The 24,808-nt window shown below is 45.8% G+C and overlaps 1 protein-coding gene across 1 annotated transcript in view; it reads left to right on the forward strand.

Annotated features, from left to right (window-relative positions):
- The window catches only part of LOC115205612 (cytoplasmic FMR1-interacting protein 2), a gene marked incomplete at its 3' end in the record, with an annotated part of 48,717 nt that extends 24,652 nt beyond the window's left edge, over positions 1 to 24,065 (forward strand). The window contains 22 exon segments of the mRNA XM_029771777.1: positions 209 to 286; positions 4,973 to 5,074; positions 5,294 to 5,475; positions 5,733 to 5,829; positions 6,262 to 6,390; positions 9,059 to 9,163; positions 9,309 to 9,397; positions 11,971 to 12,208; positions 12,379 to 12,531; positions 12,696 to 12,835; positions 13,205 to 13,352; positions 13,517 to 13,670; positions 17,522 to 17,678; positions 17,967 to 18,063; positions 18,173 to 18,249; positions 18,359 to 18,467; positions 19,133 to 19,252; positions 19,620 to 19,819; positions 20,013 to 20,100; positions 20,292 to 20,435; positions 23,047 to 23,137; positions 23,935 to 24,065. Of these exon segments, the coding sequence (XP_029627637.1) occupies positions 209 to 286; positions 4,973 to 5,074; positions 5,294 to 5,475; positions 5,733 to 5,829; positions 6,262 to 6,390; positions 9,059 to 9,163; positions 9,309 to 9,397; positions 11,971 to 12,208; positions 12,379 to 12,531; positions 12,696 to 12,835; positions 13,205 to 13,352; positions 13,517 to 13,670; positions 17,522 to 17,678; positions 17,967 to 18,063; positions 18,173 to 18,249; positions 18,359 to 18,467; positions 19,133 to 19,252; positions 19,620 to 19,819; positions 20,013 to 20,100; positions 20,292 to 20,435; positions 23,047 to 23,137; positions 23,935 to 24,065 (2,829 nt within the window).
- Positions 24,066 to 24,808: the final 743 nt, after the last annotated feature.

Genomic DNA, 24,808 nt, shown 5'->3' on the forward strand with positions numbered 1-24,808 from the left:
GTCAAATCATGTTTTAACCAGTTACATACAGCCTGGTCTAGACCCATTGAGGAAAGCCTCTGAATTTGCAGTGGGTGATTAGCAGTATCGAAAGCCTTTGACAGGTCAATGAAGAGGGCAGCACAATGTATCCTTTTATCCATACAGTTAGCCATATCATTTATAAATAGGCGTAGATATAACCCCTCTGTCTGTTCTCTCTCCCCAGAATGAGATGCTGGAGGAGGGCCATGAGTACGCTGTCATGCTCTACACCTGGAGAAGCTGCTCAAGAGCTATACCACAGGTAACTCTCTCTCTCTCTCTCTCTCTCTCTCTCTCTCTCTCTCTCTCTCTCTCTCTCTCTCTCTCTCTCTCTCTCTCAATTCAAGGGGATTAATTGACATGGGAAACATATGATTACATCGCCAAAGCAAGTGAAATAGATTAATAAAAAAAGTAAAATAAAAAATAAAAATTCACAGTAAACATTTCACATACTCTCTGTCTCCCTCTCTCTGTCTCTGTGTCGCTCACTCTGTCTCTGTCTCTGTCTCTGTCTCTCTCTCTCTCTCTCTCTCTCTGTCTCTGTCTTTGTGTCTCTGTGTCTCTCTCTCTGTCTCTGTCTCTCTGTCTCTGTCTCTCTCTCTCTCTCAATTCAATTCAATTCAAGGGGCTTTATTGACATGGGAAACATGTTTACATTGCTAAAGCAAGTGAAATAGATAATAAACAAAAGTGAAATAAACAATACAAAAATGTACAGTAAACATTACACTCACAAAAGAATAAAGACATTTCAAATGTCATATTATGTGCAACTAGTTAAAGTACAAAAGGGATTGTTTTCAAATTCTTTGTGGGTTTATGTAATCTGATGAAAATATGTGTCTCTAATATGGTCATACATTTGGCAGGAGGTTAGGAAGTGCAGCTCAGTTTCCACCTCATTTTGTGGGCAGTGTGCACGTAGCCTGTTTTCTTTTGAGAGGCAGGTCTGCCTATGGCAGTCTTTCTCAATAGCAAGGCTATGCTCACTGAGTCTGTACATAGTCAAAGCTTTCCTTAAGTTTGGGTCAGTCATAGTGGTCAGGTATTCTGCCACTGTGTACTTACTCTGTTTAGGGCCAAATAGCATTCTAATAGCATGCTCTGTGCTTTTGTTAATTCTTTCCAATGTGTCAAGTAATTATCTTTTTGTTTTCTCATGTTTTGGTTGAGTTTAATTGTGTTGCTGTCCTGGGGCTCTGTGGGGTCTGTTTGTGTTTGGGAACAGAGCCCCAGGACCAGCTTGCTTAGGGGACTCTTCTCCAGGTTCGTCTCTCTGTAGGTGATGGCTTTGTTATGGAAGGTTTGGGAATCGCTTCCTTTTCGGTGGTTGTAGAATTTAACAGCTCTTTTCTGGATGTTGATAATTAGCAGGTATCGGCCTAATTCTGCTCTGCATGCATTATTTGGTGTTTTACGTTGTACACTGAGGATATTTTTGCAGAATTCTGCATGCAGTCTCAATTTGGTGTTTGTCCCATTTTGTGAATTCTTGGTTGGTGAGCGTACCCCAGACCTCACAACCATAAAGGTCAATGGGTTCTACAACTGATTAAACTATTTTTAGCCAGATCCTAATTTGTATGTTATTTTTTCCTTTTTTCCTTTTGATGGCGTAGAAGGCCCTTGCCTTGTCTCTCAGATCGTTCACAGCTTTGTGGAAGTTACCTGTGGTGCTGATGTTTAGGCTGAGGTAGGTATAGTTTTCTGTGTACTCTAGGGCAACGGTGTCTAGATGGAATTTGTATTTGTGGTCCTGGGAACTGGACCTTTTTTGGAACACCATTATTTTTTGTCTTACTGAGATTTACTGTCAGGGCCCAGGTCTGACAGAATCTGTGCAGAGGATCTAGGTGCTGCTGTAGGCCCTCCTTGGTTGGGGACAGAAACACCAGATCATTAGCAAACAGTAGTCCATTTGATTTCAGATTCTAGTAGGGTGAGGCCAGGTGCTGTGGACTATTTATAGTGTTGATAGTTGATAGTGTAGTATTAGAGCTGAATTTGTAGCCTCAGGGACACATCATTTGTTTGCTTCCCAAATAGCATCATATTCCTTATGTAGTGCACTACTCTTGACCAGGGTCCATGGGGGCCATTTGGGACATACATAGGGGCCATTTGTCCTCACCAGAAAGTGTAGGGGTAGAGCTGGGCGATTATGGACAGAAATCCATGTTGTGATACATTTCCTGAATTGATGCGATAATGATAAATAGAACAATACGTTTATATCATTAATGTGCACCACAGTTTGTAACATTAATGTGAACCACAGTTTATTTATAACATTAATGTGCACCACAGTTTATACCATTAATGTGCACCACAGTTTGTAACATTAATGTGCACCACAGTTTGTAACATTAATGTGCACCACAGTTTATAACATTAATATGCACCACAGTTTATTTTGTAAAATTAATGTGCACCACAGTTTATTTTATAACATTAATGTACACCACAGTTTGTAACATTAATGTGCACCACAGTTTATAACATTAATGTGCACCACAGTTTATTTTGTAACATTAATATGCACCACAGTTTGTAACATTAATGTGCACCACAGTTTGTAACTGTAATGTGCACCACAGTTTATAACATTAATATGCACCACAGTTTATTTTGTAAAATTAATGTGCACCACAGTTAATTTTATAACATTAATGTGCACCACAGTTTGTAACATTAATGTGCACCACAGTTTATAACATTAATGTGCACCACAGTTTATTTTGTAACATTAATATGCACCACAGTTTGTAACATTAATATGCACCACAGTTTGTAACATTAATGTGCACCACAGTTTGTAACATTAATGTGCACCACAGTTTATAATATTAATGTTCACCACAGTTTATAACATTAATGTGCATCAGTTTATAACATGAATGTGCACCACAGTTTATAACATTAATGTGCATCACAGTTTATAACATTAATGTGCACCACAGTTTATAACATTAATGTGCACCACAGTTTGTAACATGAATGTGCACCACAGTTTATAACATGAATGTGCACCACAGTTTATAACATTAATGTGCACCACAGTTTATAACATTAATGTGCACCACAGTTTGTAACTGTAATGTGTACCACAGTTTATAACATTAATGTGCGCCACAGTTTGTAACTGTAATGTGAGCCACAGTTTGTAACTGTAATGTGCACCACAGTTGATAACATTAATGTGCACCACAGTTTGTAACTGTAATGTGCGCCACAGTTTGTAACTGTAATGTGCGCCACAGTTTATAACATTAATGTGCACCATAGTTGATAACATTAATGTGCACCACAGTTTGTAACATTAATGTGCACCACAGTTTGTAACATTAATGTGCACCACAGTTTGTAACATTAATGTGCACCACAGTTTATAACATTAACGTGCTCCACAGTTTGTAACATTAATGTGCACCACAGTTTGTAACATTAATGTGCACCACAGTTTGTAACATTAATGTGCACCACAGTTTGTAACATTAATGTGCACCACAGTTTGTAACATTAATGTGCACCACAGTTTATAACATTAATGTGCTCCACAGTTTGTAACATTAATGTGCACCACAGTTTGTAACATTAATGTGCACCACAGTTTGTAACTGTAATGTGTACCACAGTTTATAACGTTAATGTGCGCCACAGTTTGTAACTGTAATGTGCACCACAGTTTATAACATTAATATGCACCACAGTTTATAACATTAATGTGCTCCACAGTTTGTAACATTAATGTGCACCACAGTTTGTAACATTAATGTGCACCACAGTTTGTAACTGTAATGTGCGCTACAGTTTGTAACATTAATATGCACCACAGTTTATAACATTAATGTGCACCACAGCTTATAACATGAATGTGCACCACAGTTTATAACATTAATGTGCATCACAGTTTATAACATTAATGTGCACCACAGTTTATAACATTAATGTGCACCACAGTTTGTAACTGTAATGTGCACCACAGTTTATAACATTAATGTGCACCACAGTTTGTAACTGTAATGTGTACCACAGTTTATAACATTAATGTGCACCACAGTTTATAACATTAATATGCACCACAGTTTATAACATTAATATGCACCACAGTTTATAACATTAATATGCACCACAGTTTGTAACTGTAATGTGCACCACAGTTTGTAACTGTAATGTGTACCACAGTTTATAACTTTAATGTGCGCCACAGTTTGTAACTGTAATGTGCACCACAGTTTATAACATTAATGTGCACCACAGTTTGTAACTGTAATGTGCACCACAGTTTATAACATTAATGTGCACCACAGTTTGTAACTGTAATGTGCACCACAGTTTGTAACTGTAATGTGCACCACAGTTTATAACATTAATGTGCACCACAGTTTATAACGTTAATGTGCGCCACAGTTTGTAACTGTAATGTGCACCACAGTTGATAACATTAATGTGCACCACAGTTTGTAACTGTAATGTGTACCACAGTTTGTAACTGTAATGTGCACCACAGTTTATAACATTAATGTGCTCCACAGTTTATAACATTAATGTGCACCACAGTTTATAACATTAATGTGCACCACAGTTTATAACATTAATGTGCACCAGAGTTTTTCCTTTAAACTGCTACTACTCGTTTGATGGTTGTAGCCATCAATTGTTCCATTAACTATCACCCATATTAGCAAACTTATTTCATTTCAACTTTTCTCTAGTATTGGCTACTTATCGTAATCAACGATATCAGCAAAATGCCTGCGATAAGTGATCGTATCGTTGATCATTTTCTGTTTATCGTACCAGCTCTAGTACGGGGATCTGATCCTAGAAATGTGATACTGGCTTGGGACACTGTGATCTGTGACGTGTAAATAAAGATGTGGGAGAGCCCTGTGAGTGGTTCCAGTGAGCAGGCTGTGTGACGGCGCCCCCCTGTGTTCTCCAGGTGAAGTGTAATGAGCAGCCCAACAGGGTGGAGATCTATGAGAAGACTGTGGAGGTGCTGGAACCAGAGGTCACCAAGCTCATGAAGTTCATGTACTTTCAGGTGAGAGACCATTGATGGATGAATGAATCAATCAATCAATCAAATGAATGAACAACGTAATGAATGTATCGTATTTGAATTGGAACTCTGTCAGTCAATCATATCCTTGTCCCTTGAATTAAATAATGAATGAATTAACGAACAAATAAATGAGTCCTATACATATCTGAGAACCTCTCCTCTCTCTGCCGTCTCCATTTTCCCTGTCCTCCCCTGCAGCGTAAGGCCATCGAGCGTTTCTGTGGGGAGGTGAAGCGTCTGTGCCACGCTGAGCGGAGGAAAGACTTTGTCTCTGAAGCTTACCTCCTCACCCTGGGCAAGTTCATCAACATGTTCGCTGTGCTCGACGAACTCAAGAATATGAAGTGCAGCGTCAAGAACGACCACTCTGCCTATAAAAGGTACGAAGGGAAGACAGACACAATGTGGGGATGCATCTCAATAGCCTGCAGTGGCTTCCTCTCCCTATCACCTCTCCTTCACCTGCAGTGATCCTGAAAACACAGGAATTTGCTTTCACCTGTCTAGTTCCTTCACATCAGCTTAAATAAAGCAAAAGGGACAGAATGAAGGGCCGATGTACCCAATTGACTCAGGTTAACAGAATCTGTGAGGTGTAGCTACAGAATTAGATATGTGGTAATATTTATGTCTGCAGGGCGGCTCAGTTCCTGAGGAAGATGGCCGACCCTCAGTCCATCCAGGAGTCACAGAACCTCTCTATGTTCCTAGCCAATCACAACAGGATTACTCAGGTGTGTGTGTTTGTGTGTGTGTGTGTGTTGTGCAGCAGCAGCAATAGTGTGTATATTTATCTCTGTAGTGTCTGCAGCAGCAGTAATAGTGTGTATATTTCTCTGTAGTGTCTGCAGCAGCAGTAATAGTGTGTATATTTCTCTGTAGTGTCTGCAGCAGCAGTAATAGTGTGTATATTTCTCTCTGTAGTGTCTGCAGCAGCAGTAATAGTGTGTATATTTCTCTGTAGTGTCTGCAGCAGCAGTAATAGTGTGTATATTTCTCTCTGTAGTGTCTGCAGCAGCAGTAATAGTGTGTATATTTCTCTGTAGTGTCTGCAGCAGCAGTAATAGTGTGTATATTTCTCTGTAGTGTCTGCAGCAGCAGTAATAGTGTGTATATTTCTCTGTAGTGTCTGCAGCAGCAGTAATAGTGTGTATATTTCTCTGTAGTGTCTGCAGCAGCAGTTGGAGGTGATTCCTGGCTATGAGGAGTTGTTAGCAGACATTGTCAACATCAGTGTTGATTACTATGAGAACAAGATGTACCTGACGCCCAGCGAGAAACACATGCTGCTGAAGGTAAGAGCCTCATCTAGATCTCTGTCTTATCTGCCTTTCTCTAGATACCTGCCTCTGTTTGGACCTTAACTACCTGCCTTTCTCTAGATACCTGTCTCTGTCTGGACCTTAACTACCTGCCTTTCTCTAGATACCTGTCTCTGTCTGGACCTTAACTATCTGCCTTTCTCTGATACCTCCCTTTCTCTAGATACCCGTCTCTGTCTGGACCTTAACTACCTGCCTTTCTCAAGGTCCAGACAGAGACAGGTATCTAGAGAAAGGCAGGTAGTTAAGGTCCAGACAGAGACAGGTATCTAAACTATCTGCCTTTCTCTAGATACCTGCCTCTGTCTGGACCTTAACTACCTGCCTTTCTCTAGATACCTGCCTCTGTCTGGATCTTAACTACCTGCCTTTCTCTAGATACCTGTCTCTGTCTGGATCTTAACTACCTGCCTTTCTCTAGATACCTGTCTCTGTCTGGGTCTAAACTACCTGCCTTTCTCTAGATACCTGCCTTTCTCTAGATACCTGCCTCTGTCTGGATCTTAACTACTTGCCTTTCTCTAGATACCTGCCTTTCTCTAGATACCTGCCTTTCTCTAGATACCTGCCTTTCTCTAGATACCTGTCTCTGTCTGGATCTTAACTACCTGCCTTTCTCTAGATACCTGTCTCTGTCTGGATCTTAACTACCTGCCTTTCTCTAGATAACTGCCTCTGTCTGGATCTTAACTACCTTCCTTTCTCTAGATACCTGTCTCTGTCTGGACCTTAAATACCTGCCTTTCTCTAGATACCTGCCTTTCTCTAGATACCTGTCTCTGTCTGGATCTTAACTACCTGCCTTTCTCTAGATACCTGCCTTTCTCTAGATACCTGTCTCTGTCTGGATCTTAACTACCTGCCTTTCTCTAGATACCTGTCTCTGTCTGGATCTTAACTACCTGCCTTTCTCTAGATACCTGCCTTTCTCTAGATACCTGTCTCTGTCTGGATCTTAACTACCTGCCTTTCTCTAGATACCTGCCTTTCTCTAGATACCTGTCTCTGTCTGGATCTTAACTACCTGCCTTTCTCTAGATACCTGTCTCTGTCTGGATCTTAACTACCTGCCTTTCTCTAGATACCTGTCTCTGTCTGGATCTTAACTACCTGCCTTTCTCTAGATACCTGTCTCTGTCTGGATCTTAACTACCTGCCTTTCTCTAGATACCTGCCTTTGTCTAGATACCTGTCTCTGTCTGGATCTTAACTACCTGCCTTTCTCTAGATACCTGTCTCTGTCTGGATCTTAACTACCTGCCTTTCTCTAGATACCTGTCTCTGTCTGGATCTTAACTACCTGCCTTTCTCTAGATACCTGCCTTTCTCTAGATACCTGTCTCTGTCTGGATCTTAACTACCTGCCTTTCTCTAGATACCTGTCTCTGTCTGGATCTTAACTACCTGCCTTTCTCTAGATACCTGTCTCTGTCTGGGTCTAAACTACCTGCCTTTCTCTAGATACCTGCCTTTCTCTAGATACCTGCCTTTCTCTAGATACCTGCCTCTGTCTGGATCTTAACTACTTGCCTTTCTCTAGATACCTGCCTTTCTCTGGATACCTGCCTTTCTCTAGATACCTGCTTTTCTCTAGATACCTGTCTCTGTCTGGATCTTAACTACCTGCCTTTCTCTAGATACCTGTCTCTGTCTGGATCTTAACTACCTGCCTTTCTCTAGATACCTGCCTCTGTCTGGATCTTAACTACCTGTCTTTCTCTAGATACCTGTCTCTGTCTGGATCTTAACTACCTGCCTTTCTCTAGATACCTGCCTTTCTCTAGATACCTGTCTCTGTCTGGATCTTAACTACCTGCCTTTCTCTAGATACCTGTCTCATTCTGGATCTTAACTACCTGCCTTTCTCTAGATACCTGCCTTTCTCTAGATACCTGTCTCTGTCTGGATCTTAACTACCTGCCTTTCTCTGGATACCTGCCTTTCTCTAGATACCTGCCTTTCTCTAGATACCTGTCTCTGTCTGGATCTTAACTACCTGTCTTTCTCTAGATACCTGCCTTTCTCTAGATACCTGTCTCTGTCTGGATCTTAACTATCTGCCTTTCTCTAGATACCTGCCTTTCTCTAGATACCTGCCTCTGTCTGGATCTTAACTACTTGCCTTTCTCTAGATACCTGTCTCTGTTTGGATCTTAACTACCTTTCTTTCTCTAGATACCTGTCTCTGTCTGGGTCTTAACTACCTGTCTTTCTCTAGATACCTGTCTCTGTCTGGATCTTAACTACCTGTCTTTCTCTAGATACCTGTCTCTGTTTGGATCTTAACTACCTTTCTTTCTCTAGATACCTGTCTCTGTCTGGATCTTAACTACCTGTCTTTCTCTAGATACCTGTCTCTGTCTGGATCTTAAAATGCCACTAGCCTTCTTACTCCTGCTAACCAGTCCTCAACTGTAGCTTCCAGTAGTGTTCAGAATATCTAGAGATGTTTCTGAATGTCGATCAAATATTATTGATCTGGGTTTGTGTAATATTCCACTCTGTGTGTGTGTCAGGTGATGGGTTTGTGTAATATTCCACTCTGTGTGTGTGTGTCAGGTGATGGGTTTTTGTAATATTCCACTCTGTGTGTGTGTCAGGTGATGGGTTTGTGTAATATTCCACTCTGTGTGTGTATCAGGTGATGGGTTTCGGTCTCTATCTGATGGACGGTAACGTCAGTAACATCTACAAACTAGACGCCAAGAAGAGGATCAACCTGGGAAAGATCGACAAGTTCTTCAAGGTGTGTGTGTGTGTGTGTGTGTGTGTGTGTGTGTGTGTGTGTGTGTGTGTGTGTGTGTGTGTGTGTGTGTTAACACCAATATGTTATTATTGGATCACACATCCTGACTGAAGTCTGTCTCTGTCTGTGTGTCTTGATGCCTCAGCTGCAGGTGGTGCCTCTGTTTGGAGACATGCAGATAGAACTATCACGTTACATAGAGACCAGCGCCCACTACGAGGAGAACAAGTCCAAGTAAGAAAATCATCCATCTTTAAACTCACAAACTCTGAAAACTCATAAACTCAGACCTCTAACAAGTCCTGAACCCCAGCCCCTACCCCACAGGTATCAAACTCAACCCCAGCCCATACCCCACAGGTATCAAACTCAACCCCAGCCCATACCCCACAGGTATCAAACTCAACCCCAGCCCATACCCCACAGGTATCAAACTCAACCCCATCCCTACCCCACAGGTGTCAAACTCAACCCCAGCCCCTACCCCACAGGTGTCAAACTCAACCCCAGCCCCTACCCCACAGGTGTCAAACCCAACCCCAGGCCCTACCCCACAGGTGTCAAACTCAACCCCAGCCCCTACCCCACAGGTGTCAAACTCAACCCCAGCCCCTACCCCACAGGTGTCAAACTCAACCCCAGCCCCTACCCCACAGGTGTCAAACTCAACCCCAGCCCCTACCCCACAGGTGTCAAACTCAACCCCAGCCCCTACCCCACAGGTGTCAAACTCAACCCCAGCCCCTACCCCACAGATGTCAAACTCAACCCCAGCCCCTACCCCACAGATGTCAAACTCAACCCCAGCCCCTACCCCACAGGTGTCAAACTCAACCCCAGCCCCTACCTCACAGGTGTCAAACTCAACCCCAGCCCCTACCCCACAGGTGTCAAACTCAACTCTAGCCCCTACCCCACAGGTGTCAAACTCAACCCCGCCCCTACCTCACAGGTGTCAAACTCAACCCCAACCCCTACCCCACAGGTGTCAAACTCAGCCCCAGCCCCTACCTCACAGGTGCCAAACTCAACCCCAGCCCCTACCCCACAGGTGCCAAACTCAATCCCAGCCCTTACCTCACAGGTGCCAAACTCAACCCCAGCCCCTACCCACAGGTTCCAAACTCAACTCTAGCCCCTACCCCACAGGTGTCAAACTCAACCCCAGCCCCTACCCCACAGGTGTCAAACTCAACCCCAGCCCCTACCCCACAGGTGTCAAACTCAACCCCAGCCCCTACCCCACAGGTGTCAAACTCAACCCCAGCCCCTACCCCACAGATGTCAAACTCAACCCCAGCCCCTACCCCACAGATGTCAAACTCAACCCCAGCCCCTACCCCACAGGTGTCAAACTCAACCCCAGCCCCTACCTCACAGGTGTCAAACTCAACCCCAGCCCCTACCCCACAGGTGTCAAACTCAACTCTAGCCCCTACCCCACAGGTGTCAAACTCAACCCCGCCCCTACCTCACAGGTGTCAAACTCAACCCCAGCCCCTACCCCACAGGTGTCAAACTCAGCCCCAGCCCCTACCTCACAGGTGTCAAACTCAACCCCAGCCCCTACCCCACAGGTGTCAAACTCAATCCCAGCCCTTACCTCACAGGTGCCAAACTCAACCCCAGCCCCTACCCACAGGTTCCAAACTCAACTCTAGCCCCTACCCAACAGGTGTCAAACTCAACCCCAGCCCTTACCTCACAGGTGTCAAACTCAACCCCAGCCCTTACCCCACAGGTGTCAAACTCAACCCCAGCCCCTTAATTGGTTAGTTAGGAACTCCCCACACCTGGTTGTCTAGGTCTTAATTGGTTAGTTAGGAATTCCCCTCACCTGGTTGTCTAGATCTTAATTGGACACATATTGAAAGGAAATAGCAAAAATCAGCATATACTCACCCCTCTCCTAACCCCTGACTCTCCTACAGGTGGACGTGTACCCAGAGCTTCACCTCCCCCAGTACAACCTGTGTGATCCCTGACCTCTGACCTCTCTCCTACAGGTGGACATGTACCCAGAGCTCCATCTCTCCCCAGTACAACCTGTGTGATCCCTGACCTCTGACCTCTCTCCTACAGGTGGACGTGTACCCAGAGCTCCATCTCTCCCCAGTACAACCTGTGTGATCCCTGACCTCTGACCTCTCTCCTACAGGTGGACGTGTACCCAGAGCTCCATCTCTCCCCAGTACAACCTGTGTGATCCCTGACCTCTGACCTCTCTCCTACAGGTGGACGTGTACCCAGAGCTCCATCTCTCCCCAGTACAACCTATATAAACCCTGACCTCTGACCTCTCTCCTACAGGTGGACGTGTACCCAGAGCTCCATCTCTCTCCAGTACAACCTGTATAAACCCTGACCTCTGACCTCTCTTCTACAGGTGGACATGTACCCAGAGCTCCATCTCTCCCCAGTACAACCTGTATGATCCCTGACCTCTCTTCTACAGGTGGACATGTACCCAGAGCTCCATCTCTCCCCAGTACAACCTGTGTGATCCCTGACCTCTCTTCTACAGGTGGACATGTACCCAGAGCTCCATCTCTCCCCAGTACAACCTGTGTGATCCCTGACCTCTCTTCTACAGGTGGACATGTACCCAGAGCTCCATCTCTCCCCAGTACAACCTGTATGATCCCTGACCTCTCTTCTACAGGTGGACATGTACCCAGAGCTCCATCTCTCCCCAGTACAACCTGTATAAACCCTGACCTCTGACCTCTCTTCTACAGGTGGACATGTACCCAGAGCTCCATCTCTCCCCAGTACAACCTGTATGATCCCTGACCTCTCTTCTACAGGTGGACATGTACCCAGAGCTCCATCTCTCCCCAGTACAACCTGTGTGAGCAGATGGTTCAGATTCGTGACGACCACATCCGGTTCATCTCTGAGCTGGCTCGCTACAGTAACAGTGAGGTAGTGACCGGCTCAGGCCTGGACAGTCATAAGTCAGACGAGGAGTACAGGGAACTGTTTGACCTGGCACTCAGAGGGTTACAGCTGCTGTCCAAGTGGAGCACACACGTCATGGAAGTGGTGAGTAGGGGAACGGGGTGTGTTTGTGTGCGCGCTTTATGTTAAAGAAGGGGTCGTGTCCACCTGCTTGGTCCCATATATTTTATTTATTTATTATTTTAATTAAGTCATTATATTCTACCTGATTTTCAGTTTCCTTTGACACCATATTCTCTCTCTCTCTCCCTCAGTACTCGTGGAAGTTGGTCCACCCAACAGATAAGTTCTGTAACAAGGACTGTCCTGGCACAGCGGAGGAGTATGAGAGAGCTACACGTTACAACTACACCTCAGAGGAGAAGTTTGCCCTGGTCGAGGTCATCGCCATGATCAAGGGACTGCAGGTCAGAAACACACACTGTATTTACAGACAGCTTGATCATGACATCGTTGGGACGCTTACAGAATAGTAACATAGCAGCATTTCACCACCGTGGGTCTTGGTCGAAGTGTAGCTACTTTGGTGTTGATGATGATGATGATGATGATGATGGTATCTGTGTTGTAGGTGTTGATGGGTCGTATGGAGAGCGTATTCAACCAGGCCATAAGGAACACCATCTATGCAGCCCTGCAGGACTTTGCCCAGATGACCCTCAGAGAGCCTCTACGTCAGGCCGTACGCAAGAAGAAGAACGTTCTCATCAGGTACCAATCTGCCTGCACTCATTCTTGTTCAACTGTTAACATATTTCAGGCAAGAGATCCTCTTAAGAGGTACTTTAGCATCTTGTTTTCTAGGTGGTCTTGATGAAAAACACCTTGAAATAAAGGCTCAAGTCCCCTGAAAAGCTCAAGTGTGCATACGGCACAATTCTCACTGTTTGCTAGAGACAGTAGAACCATGTAGAACCATGGACCTTCCATAGTTAGCTAGGTTGCTTCCTAAATGGCCCCCTATACCTATGGCTCCTGGTCAAAAGTAGTGCACTATATAGGGAATAGGGTGCCATTTGGGACGTACGATAGTCATTCTCTATAATGCTGATTCTCTGATAACCTTTTGTCTCTCTCTAGTGTCCTGCAGGCGATCCGTAAGACCATCTGTGACTGGGAGGGGGCTCGGGAGCCTCCCAATGACCCCTGTCTCAGGGGGGAGAAGGACCCCAAGGGAGGGTTCGACATCAAGGTGCCCCGCAGAGCTGTGGGACCTTCGAGCACACAGGTACACCAGGGGAGAGAGGAAAGGGTAACAGAGGGCTAGGGGATTTAGGAAGAGACTGATGTGACTCGGGGACAGTGGCAGGCTGTAGGGACAGGATCAGGTACAGGGACTTTGTAAGGGAATAGACTATTTAGACTTTTCTCTCTCTCTTCCTCCCTCTCAAGCTGTACATGGTTCGTACCATGCTGGAGTCGTTGATAGCCGATAAGAGTGGTTCTAAGAAGACTCTACGCAGCAGTCTGGATGGACCCATAGTACTGGCTATAGAAGACTTCCACAAACACTCCTTCTTCTTCACACACCTGCTCAACTTCAGCGGTATGCACACACACACACACACACACACACACACACACACACACACACACACAGGATAATGCTTTCTTACACTACCACCAATCAATTGATCACCTTCACCCCTCACCTTGTTCTTTTTTCTTTCCTTCACCTCCCATCCTGTCATAATATCATGTTATTTATCTCCTGTCATAATATCATGTTATTTATCTCCTGTCATAATATCATGTTATTTATCTCCTGTCATAATATCATGTTATTTATCTCCTGTCATAATATCATGTTATTTATCTCCTGTCATAATATCATGTTATTTATCTCCTGTCATAATATCATGTTATTTATCTCCTGTCATAATATCATGTTATTTATCTCCTGTCATAATATCATGTTATTTATCTCCTGTCATAATATCATGTTATTTATCTCCTGTCATAATATCATGTTATTTATCTCCTGTCATAATATCATGTTATTTATCTCCTGTCATAATATCATGTTATTTATCTCCTGTCATAATATCATGTTATTTATCTCCTGTCATAATATCATGTTATTTATCTCCTGTCATAATATCATGTTATTTATCTCCTGTCATAATATCATGTTATTTATCTCCTGTCATAATATCATGTTATTTATCTCCTGTCATAATATCATGTTATTTATCTCCTGTCATAACATCATGTTATTTATCTCCTGTCATAATATCATGTTATTCCCCTCCCGTCCTGTAATAATATGATATTTATCTCCTGTCATAATATCATATTATTTATCTCCTGTCATAATATCATGTTATTTATCTCCTGTCATAATATCATGTTATTTATCTCCTGTCATAATATCATGTTATTTATCTCCTGTCATAATATCATGTTATTTATCTCCTGTCATAATATCATGTTATTTATCTCCTGTCATAATATCATGTTATTTATCTCCTGTCATAATATCATGTTATTTATCTCCTGTCATAACATCATGTTATTTATCTCCTGTCATAATATCATGTTATTCCCCTCCCGTCCTGTAATAATATCATGTTATTCCCCTCCCGTCCTGTAATAATATGTTATTCCCCTCCCGTCCTGTAATAATATCATGTTATTCCCCTCCCTTCCTGTAATAATATCATGTTATTCCCCTCCCGTCCTGTAATAATATCATGTTATTCCCCTCCCGTCCTGTAATAATATCATGTTATTTCCCTCCCGTCCTGTAATAATATCATGTTATTCCCCTCCCGTCCTGTAATAATATCATGTTATTTCCCTCCCGTCCTGTAATAATATCATGTTATTCCTCTCCCGTCCTGTAATAATATCATGTTATTTCCCTCCCGTCCTGTAATAATATCATGTTATTCCTCTCCCGTCCTGTAATAATATGATGTTATTCCCCTCCCGTCCTGTAATAATATTGTGGTGGTGCTGCAGCACTGCAGTGACCTGTCTAAGCTGTGGTTCAGAGAGTTCTTCCTCTAATAATATTATAATAGAGTACCACAGTAAATTGGCTACTTTTCTTTAAATGGACACTTCTCTGATCTTGACACAGTAGCTGTTAGCACAGGTGTCCGCTAGAGATGACTTGCAGGGATTTGTAGTTTTGCATGATGTCTACTTTGATGCTAATTAGCACTTTGAATGTGAGAGTAAAAGTCACCTTGACCAAGAGAGTTACATGGTTATCAAAACTTCATGCCAGGGTAAGCCTACATGAAACACAGACCTTTTTTTAAGTGTTTCTAAAATCCCCTATGGGCAAAATTAACAGTGGAAAAACGATTGGAACCATTTCCTTGTTTTGCCGCTAGGTTTTATGGGTATTATGACACCTCCACTACTATATTGTAGTTCCCCCTCCCATCCTGTAGAGGCGCTGTAGCACTGCTGTGACCTGTCTTAGCTGTGGTTGAGAGTTCTTCCTCTAGTAATAATATAATAATATCATGTAATTCCCTTCCTGTCCTCCAGAGGCGCTGCAGGACTGCAGTGACCTGTCTAAGCTGTGGTTCAGAGAGTTCTTCCTCCAGTAATAATATAATAATATCATGTTATTCCCTTCCTGTCTTCCAGAGGCGCTGTAGCACTGCTGTGACCTGTCTTAGCTGTGATTCAAAGAGTTCTTCCTATAGTAATAATATAATAATATAATGTTATTCCCTTCCTGTCCTCCAGAGGCGCTGTAGCACTGCTGTGACCTGTCTAAGCTGTGGTTCAGAGAGTTCTTCCTCTAGTAATAATATAATAATATCATGTTATTCCCTTCCTGTCCTCCAGAGGCGCTGCAGGACTGCAGTGACCTGTCTAAGCTGTGGTTCAGAGAGTTCTTCCTCTAGTAATAATATACTGCTCAAAAAAATAAAGGGAACACTTAAACAACACTTCCTAGATCTGAATTAAAGAAATAATCTTATTAAATACTTTTTTCTTTACATAGTTGAATGTGCTGACAACAAAATCACACAAAAATAATCAATAGAAATCCAATTTATCAACCCATGGAGGTCTGGATTTGGAGTCACACTCAAAATTAAAGTGGAAAACCACACTACAGGCTGATCCAACTTTGATGTAATGTCCTTAAAACAAGTAAAAATGAGGCTCAGTAGTGTGTGTGGCCTCCACGTGCCTGTATGACCTCCCTTCAACGCCTGGGCATGCTCCTGATGAGGTGGAGGATGGTCTCCTGAGGGATCTCCTCCCAGACCTGGACTAAAGCATCCGCCAACTCCTGGACAGTCTGTGGTGCAGCGTGGCGTTGGTGGATGGAGCGAGACATGATGTCCCAGATGTGCTCAATTGGATTCAGGTCTGGGGAACGGGCGGGCCAGTCCATAGCATCAATGCCTTCCTCTTGCAGGAACTGCTGACACACTCCAGCCACATGAGGTCTAGCATTGTCTTGCATTAGGAGGAACCCAGGGCCAACCGCACCAGCATATGGTCTCACAAGGGGTCTGAGGATCTCATCTCGGTACCTAATGGCAGTCCGGCTACCTCTGGCGAGCACATGGAGGACTGTGCGGCCCCCCAAAGAAATGCCACCCCACACCATGACTGACCCACCGCCAAACCGGTCATGCTGGAGGATGTTGCAGGCAGCAGAACGTTCTCCACGGCGTCTCCAGACTCTGTCACGTGCTCAGTGTGAACCTGCTTTCATCTGTGAAGAGCACAGGGCGCCAGTGGCGAATTTGCCAATCTTGGTGTTCTCTGGCAAATGCCAAACATCCTGCACGGTGTTGGGCTGTAAGCACAACCCCCACCTGTGGACGTCGGGCCCTCATACCACCCTCATGGAGTCTGTTTCTGACCGTTTGAGCAGACACATGCACATTTGTGGCCTGCTGGAGGTCATTTTGCAGGGCTCTGGCAGTGCTCCACCAGCTCCTTGCACAAAGGCGGAGGTAGCGGTCCTGCTGCTGGGTTGTTGCCCTCCTACGGCCTCCTCCACGTCTCCTGGTGTACTGGCCTGTCTCCTGGTAGCGCCTCCATGCTCTGGACACTACGGTGACAGCAATCAGTGTTGCTTCCTAAGTGGACAGTTTGATTTCACAGAAGTGTGATTGACTTGGAGTTACATTGTGTTGTTTAAGTGTTCCCTTTATTTTTTTGAGCAGTGTATAATAATATCATGTTATTCCCTTCCTGTCCTCCAGGGGCGGTGTAGCACTGCTGTGACCTGTCTAAGCTGTGGTTCAGAGAGTTCTTCCTCCAGTGATAATATAATAATATCATATTATTCCCTTCCTGTCCTCCAGAGGCGCTGCAGCACTGCAGTGACCTGTCTAAGCTGTGGTTCAGAGAGTTTTTTTCTCTCGTAATAATATAATAATATCATGTTATTCCCTTCCTGTCCTCCAGAGGCGCTGCAGCACTGCTGTGACCTGTCTCAGCTGTGGTTCAGAGAGTTCTTCCTGGAGCTGACCATGGGTCGCAGGATACAGTTCCCCATCGAAATGTCCATGCCCTGGATCCTCACAGACCACATACTGGAGACCAAGGAGCCATCCATGATGGAGTAAGACACTGTTTAGACCACTGTGTGTGTGTGTGTGTGTGTGTGTGTGTGTGTGTGTGTGTGTGTGTGTGTGTGTGTGTGTGTGTGTGTGTGTGTGTGTGTGTGTGTGTGTGTGTGTGTGTGTGTGTGTGTGTGTGTGTGTGTGTGCAGGTCAGGGAAAGGAAAAGACAGGAGTAGAGGGAGACGGAAAGTGACGGACAGATATTGTCTCTCTGTTGTCATGGTGTCCATGCTGAGTCGGTCTGTGTTTGTGCCTGCTGATGCCGTCCTGCCTGTTGTTTCTCCCAGGTATGTGTTGTACCCTCTGGACCTCTACAATGACAGTGGCTACTACGCTCTGACCAAGTTCAAGAAACAGTTCCTCTACGATGAGATAGAGGCTGAGGTAAACTAGCACGAAACAAAGATGGCCGCCTCAGAAATCATATAATGACAAGTCATTTATCACCGAGCCCCACAAGAGTAGTGAGTTAGGGATGCTGTTTTTCCTACAGGTGAACCTGTGCTTTGATCAGTTTGTCTACAAGCTGGCTGACCAGATATTTGCCTACTACAAAGCCATGTCTGGAAGGTAAGAGACGGCTGGAGACACCACAATAAACAGATACAAGACTGAATCATGTTGACGAGGGGAATTAAATCAAGCAGTGAAGGATGTTGTTGTGTGTTTTTCTCCACAGTGTCCTCCTGGACAAGCGTTTCAGGGCGGAGTGTAAAAACTATGGTGTGATCATCCCCTACCCCCCCTCCAATCGTTATGAGACCCTGCTCAAACAGAGACATGTACAGGTAGGTCTGTCATACACCACCCTGGGTGACCACATGTCTGGGATTATCTGGGACAGTCCAGCTTTTTGTCCCGCGTCCCGCATCCAAGAAATCATATCCCACATTTTATTAACAAATTAAAACACCACAAATTTACAATAAAAGGTCGATTTGTCCCGTATTTCAGTCAGACTTCCTATTGATTTGATGAGAATTGACATTCCAGCCTGTCTCTCTTGCAGTCACTCTGCCCTTATGACAAGATATTATACGGGGGTGTTAAACACGTCTCCAATCATTGATGAGATCTGATATTCTCTGCACCGCATCACATTTTTCAAATCCTTTCGGGCTAAATTCCAGCTAAACTTGGAGAGGACAATTTACTACTTACAAAAAGCGTGTCTAACGAAGAGCTAGAAAAGTAAGTAAAGGGCAGTGGGGTCTGTTTGTGTTTATGAACAGAGCCCCAGGACCAGCTTGCTTAGGAGACTCTTCTACAGGTTAATCTCTCTGTAGGTGATGGCTTTGTTATGGAAGGTTTAGGAACTCTCTTTCTCTTCCTTCCTTCCTTTCTCTCTCTCTCTCTCTCTCTCTCTCTCACTCTCTCTCTCTCTCTCTCTCTCTCATCCTGTCCTCTCTCTCATCCTGTCCTCTCTCTCATCCTGTCCTCTCTCTCTCTCCAGCTCCTGGGTCGCTCCATTGATCTGAACCGTCTGGTCACCCAGAGGATCTCAGCAGCCATGTACAAGTCTCTGGACCAGGCCATCAGCCGCTTTGAGAGTGAAGACCTCACCTCCATAGTGGTGAGAACACCAGGGCAGGGGCATACTGTATACTGGGGTCTCAACCTTCCCACACACCACACAACCAACACTCCTTCACACTCCTAGCCCTGGGTCAAAAGTACTCTCTCAGATAGCATACTGTCAGTCACATATCACACCCCAGGCTCACTCTCATGGGTCCTGTCCTGTCCTCTTGGCCCTATGCTCCACTGGCCACAATATTACCTGCATTTATTCTATCTTTTCATTATCTCTGTCTGTCTGTCTGTCTGTCTGTCTGTCTGTCTGTCTGTCTGTCTGTCTGTCTGTCTGTCTGTCTGTCTGTCTGTCTGTCTGTCTGTCTGTCTGTCTGTCTTTCTGTCTGTCTGACCAATCCACCCATCAGGAGTTGGAGTGGTTGATGGACATCAACAGACTGACTCATCGTCTGCTCTCCAAGCACATGACCCTGGACAGCTTCGACGCCATGTTCCGCGAGGCCAACCACAATGTGTCCGCTCCCTACGGACGCATCACGCTCCATGTCTTCTGGGAACTCAACTTTGACTTCCTCCCCAACTACTGCTACAACGGCTCCACCAACCGGTCAGTGGTAGGGGGAAGGGGGGCATTTTTGGTAGTCTGGACATGTTCACAAGCTTACGGTTCCTGGGCAGCTGATTGCCGGTCTACCAAAACATCAGGTTCAGCGGTTGGTTATCTATAGTCCATTTAGGCATTACCTAAGTGGACTCCTGCTCATGACCCCTGAACTCTATCTCATTCCCTGTGTCCTCAGCTTCGTTCGGACTGCCATCCCCTTTACCCAGGAGCCTCAGCGAGACAAGCCGGCCAACGTGCAGCCGTACTACCTGTATGGGTCTAAGGTATGTACTATATACTGTCTGCTATTCGGATTCAACTATAGAAATGAGAAAGATGTGTACCTATTTTTAGAGCACTTTTGAGAACATGTTTCTGATGTAGATTTTCCTCTCTCTCCCTCTCTCCCTCTCTCTCTCCCTCTCTCCCTCTCTCCCCCTCTCTCTCTCTCTCTCTTCCTCTCTTCCTCCTCCAGCCTCTGAACATTGCCTACTCACACATCTATAGCTCCTACAGGAACTTCGTAGGCCCGCCCCACTTCAAGACCATCTGCCGTCTCCTTGGTTACCAGGGGATTGCCGTGGTGATGGAGGAACTGCTCAAGATAGTCAAGAGCCTGGTATTATGGGCTATTTGTCTCTCATTATTGTCTGAATGTACTCCTACATAGCAGCCTCTGTTAAAAAAAAGTAGATCCAACTAATCTCCTCTATTTTTACCCTCCCCCTCTGATACTTCCTCCCCCTCCCCCTCTGATACTTCTTCCCCCTCTGATACCTCCTCTCCCTCTGATACTTCCTCTCCCTCTGATACTTCCTCTCCCTCTGATACTTCCTCCCCCTCTGATACTTCCTCCCCCTCTGATACTTCCTCCCCCTCTGATACTTCCTCCCCCTCTGATACTTCCTCTCCCTCTGATACTTCGTCTCCCTCTGATACTTCCTCCCCGTCTGATACTTCCTCTCCCTCTGATACTTCCTCCCCCTCTGATACTTCCTCTCCCTCTGATACTTCCTCTCCCTCTGATACTTCCTCCCCCTCTGATACTTCCTCTCCCTCTGATACTTCCTCTCCCTCTGATACTTCCTCTCCCTCTGATACTTCCTCTCCCTCTGATACTTCCTCTCCCTCTGATACTTCCTCTCCCTCTGATACTTCCTCCCCCTCTGATACTTCCTCCCCCTCTGATACTTCCTCCCCCTCTGATACTTGCTCCCCCTCTGATACTTCCTCTCCCTCTGATACTCCCTCCCCCTCTGATACTTCCTCTCCCTCTGATACTTCTTCCCCCTCTGATACTTCCTCTCCCTCTGATACTGCCTCTCCTTCTGATACTTCCTCCCCCTCTGATACTTCCTCTCCCTCTTATACTTCCTCCCCCTCTCCCTCTGATACTTCCTCCCCCTCTGATACATCCTCTCCCTCTGATACTTCCTCCCCCTCTGATACTTCCTCCCCCTCTGATACTTCCTCCCCCTCTGATACTTCCTCTCCCTCTGATACTTCCTCTCCCTCTGATACTTCCTCTCCCTCTGATACTTCCTCCCCCTCTGATACTTCCTCCCCCTCTGATACTTCCTCCCCCTCTGATCCTTCCTCCCCCTCTGATACTTCCTCTCCCTCTGATACTTCCTCCCCTTCTGATACTTCCTCTCCTTCTGATACTTCCTCTCCCTCTGATACTTCCTCTCCCTCTGATACTTCCTCCCCCTCTGATACTTCCTCTCCCTCTTATACTTCCTCCCCCTCTCCCTCTGATACTTCCTCCCCCTCTGATACTTCCTCTCCCTCTGATACTTCCTCCCCCTCTGATACTTCGTCTCCCTCTGATACTTCCTCTCCCTCTGATACTTCCTCCCCCTCTGATACTTCCTCCCCCTCTGATACTTCCTCCCCCTCTGATACTTCCTCCCCCTCTGATACTTCCTCTCCCTCTGATACTTCCTCTCCCTCTGATACTTCCTCCCCCTCTGATACTTCCTCCCCTCTGATACTTCCTCTCCCTCTGATACTGCCTCTCCTTCTGATACTTCCTCCCCCTCTGATACTTCCTCTCCCTCTGATACTTCCTCCCCCTCTGATACTTCCTCTCCCTCTTATACTTCCTCCCCCTCTCCCTCTGATACTTCCTCCCCCTCTGATACTTCCTCTCCCTCTGATACTTCCTCCCCCTCTGATACTTCCTCTCCCTCTGATACTTCCTCTCCCTCTGATACTTCCTCTCCCTCTGATACTTCCTCCCCCTCTGATACTTCCTCTCCCTCTGATACTTCCTCTCCCTCTGATACTTCCTCTCCTTCTGATACTTCCTCTCCCTCTGATACTTCCTCCCCCTCTCCCTCTGATACTTCCTCCCCCTCTGATACTTCCTCTCCCTCTGATACTTCCTCTCCCTCTGATACTTCCTCCCCCTCTGATACTTCCTCTCCCTCTTATACTTCCTCCCCCTCTCCCTCTGATACTTCCTCCCCCTCTGATACTTCCTCCCCCCTCTGATACTTCCTCCCCCTCTGATACTTCCTCTCCCTCTGATACTTCCTCTCCCTCTGATACTTCCTCTCCCTCTGATACTTCCTCCCCCTCTGATACTTCCTCCCCCTCTGATACTTCCTCCCCCTCTGATACTTCCTCTCCCTCTGATACTTCCTCTCCCTCTGATCCTTCCTCCCCCTCTGATACTTCCTCCCCCTCTGATACTTCCTCTCCCTCTGATACTTCCTCTCCCTCTGATCCTTCCTCCCCCTCTGATACTTCCTCTCCCTCTGATACTTCCTCTCCCTCTGATCCTTCCTCCCCCTCTGATACTTCGTCTCCCTCTGATACTTCCACTCCTTCTGATACTTCCTCTCCCTTTTATACTTCCTCCCCCTCTGATACTTCCTCTCCCTCTGATACTTCCTCCCCCTCTGATACTTCCTCCCCCTCTGATACTTCCTCTCCCTCTGATACTTCCTCCCCCTCTGATACTTCCTCCCCCTCTGATACTTCCTCTCCCTCTGATACTTCCTCCCCCTCTGATACTTCCTCTCCCTCTGATACTTCCTCCCCCTCTGATACTTCCTCCCCCTCTGATACTTCCTCTCCTTCTGATACTTCCTCCCCCTCTGATACTTCCTCTCCCTCTGATACTTCCTCTCCTTCTGATACTTCCTCTCCCTCTGATACTTCCTCCCCCTCTGATACTTCCTCCCCCTCTGATACTTCCTCCCCCTCTTCTCTTCCCTACCTAGTTGCAAGGCACTATCCTGCAGTATGTGAAGACTCTGATCGAGGTCATGCCCAAGATCTGTCGCCTGCCGCGCCACGAGTACGGATCCCCAGGTTGGTTCATTGTAGAGGAGAGGTAGTTCAGTGAACCCACAGCAGATGTCTAGGCTTTAGCTCAGAGGGCTAACACAGGCATGACTCGTACAGACAACCCAGGTTTGAAACCCGGTCAGTCCCAGACAATAACACGTCCTCTTGTTGTCCCATCATATTATAGTCCTCTGACAGATCAGATGAGATATGCTTGATTAGCATGTTTCTCTATGAGCAGGGATTATAGGCTGGGTAGATTAGTGGTGTTCTGTACTGTAACAGGCTGTACTTCTTGTTTGCCTGATCTCTTGTCAGCTCTTCCTGATCCTCCTGGAGCTATAGCTCCTGGTTCAGCTGCTGCACAAGATAGACATACAGACAGGCAGAGAGTTTGGTGACGGAGCAGACATCGTCATCACCATGACATGGTTGATAATCCTACCATACCTGGATGTTCAGAGATCCCATCATGAGACTGGTGTGTTTATCAGTCAAGGACAGTCCCTTTCATAGTATTTAACTCCATGTGATCGGATCTGGATCTGTTATTTTAACTTTGTAGATGTAACTTTTAACTGTGTTCTGGCCGTAATAGCATTGTCCTCTTAAATCTCCTCCGGACACAGCCAGAAAAGGACTGGCCACCCCTCAGAGCCTGGTTCCTCTCTAGGTTTCTTCCTAGGTTCCTGCCTTCTAGGGAGTTTTTCCTAGCCACTGTGCTTCTGCATCTGCATTGCTTGCTGTTTGGGGTTTCTGTAAAAGTGCTGATGTAAAAAGGGCTTTATAAAATACATTGATTGATTGTCCTTCCCTGCCAGGTATCCTGGAGTTCTTCCACCACCAGCTGAAGGACATTATAGAGTACGCAGAGCTGAAGACGGATGTCTTCCAGAGTCTCAGGGAGGTGGGGAACGCCATCCTCTTCTGTCTGCTCATCGAACAAGCTCTGGTGAGTCACTCCTCTACTCCTTATTCACCTCTATCCCTTCCTCTCCTCTGTTCTGTCCTCCCCTTCCCCTTCCCCATCCTCTTCTGTTTCACCTGTATCCCTTCTTTTCTCTTACTCCTTTCCTCTTCCCCTCTCTCTCCTCTCCCCCATCCTACTCTCATCACCTCTCCCCTCTCTCTCCTCTCCCCCTATCCTACTCTCATCACCTCTCTCCTCTCCCCTCTCTCTCCTCTCCCCCTATCCTACTCTCATCACCTCTCCCCTCTCTCTCCTCTCGCCCTATCCTACTCTCATCACCTCTCTCCTCTCCCCTCTCTCTCCTCTCCCCCTATCCTACTCTCATCACCTCTCCCCTCTCTCTCCTCTCGCCCTATCCTACTCTCCATCATCTCTCTCCTCTCCCTTCTCTCTCCTCTCCCCTCTTTCTCCTCTCCCCCTATCCTACTCTCATCACCTCTCTCCTCTCCCCTCTCTCTCCTCTCCCCCTATCCTACTCTCATCACCTCTCCCCTCTCTCTCCTCTCCCCCTATCCTACTCTCATCACCTCTCTCCTCTCCCCCTCTCTCTCCTCTCCCCCCTATCCTACTCTCATCACCTCTCCCCTCATCTCTCCGCTCGTCGCCCTATGCCTACTCATCCATCAACTCTCCCCCTCCTCTCCCCTCTCTCTCCTCTGCCCTATCCTACTCTCCATCACCTCTCTCCTCTCCCCCTATCCTACTCTCATCACCTCTCTCCTCTC

The sequence above is a fragment of the Salmo trutta genome, chromosome 13 (assembly GCF_901001165.1).
Source record: "Salmo trutta chromosome 13, fSalTru1.1, whole genome shotgun sequence".
Taxonomy (NCBI): Eukaryota; Metazoa; Chordata; class Actinopteri; order Salmoniformes; family Salmonidae; genus Salmo; species Salmo trutta.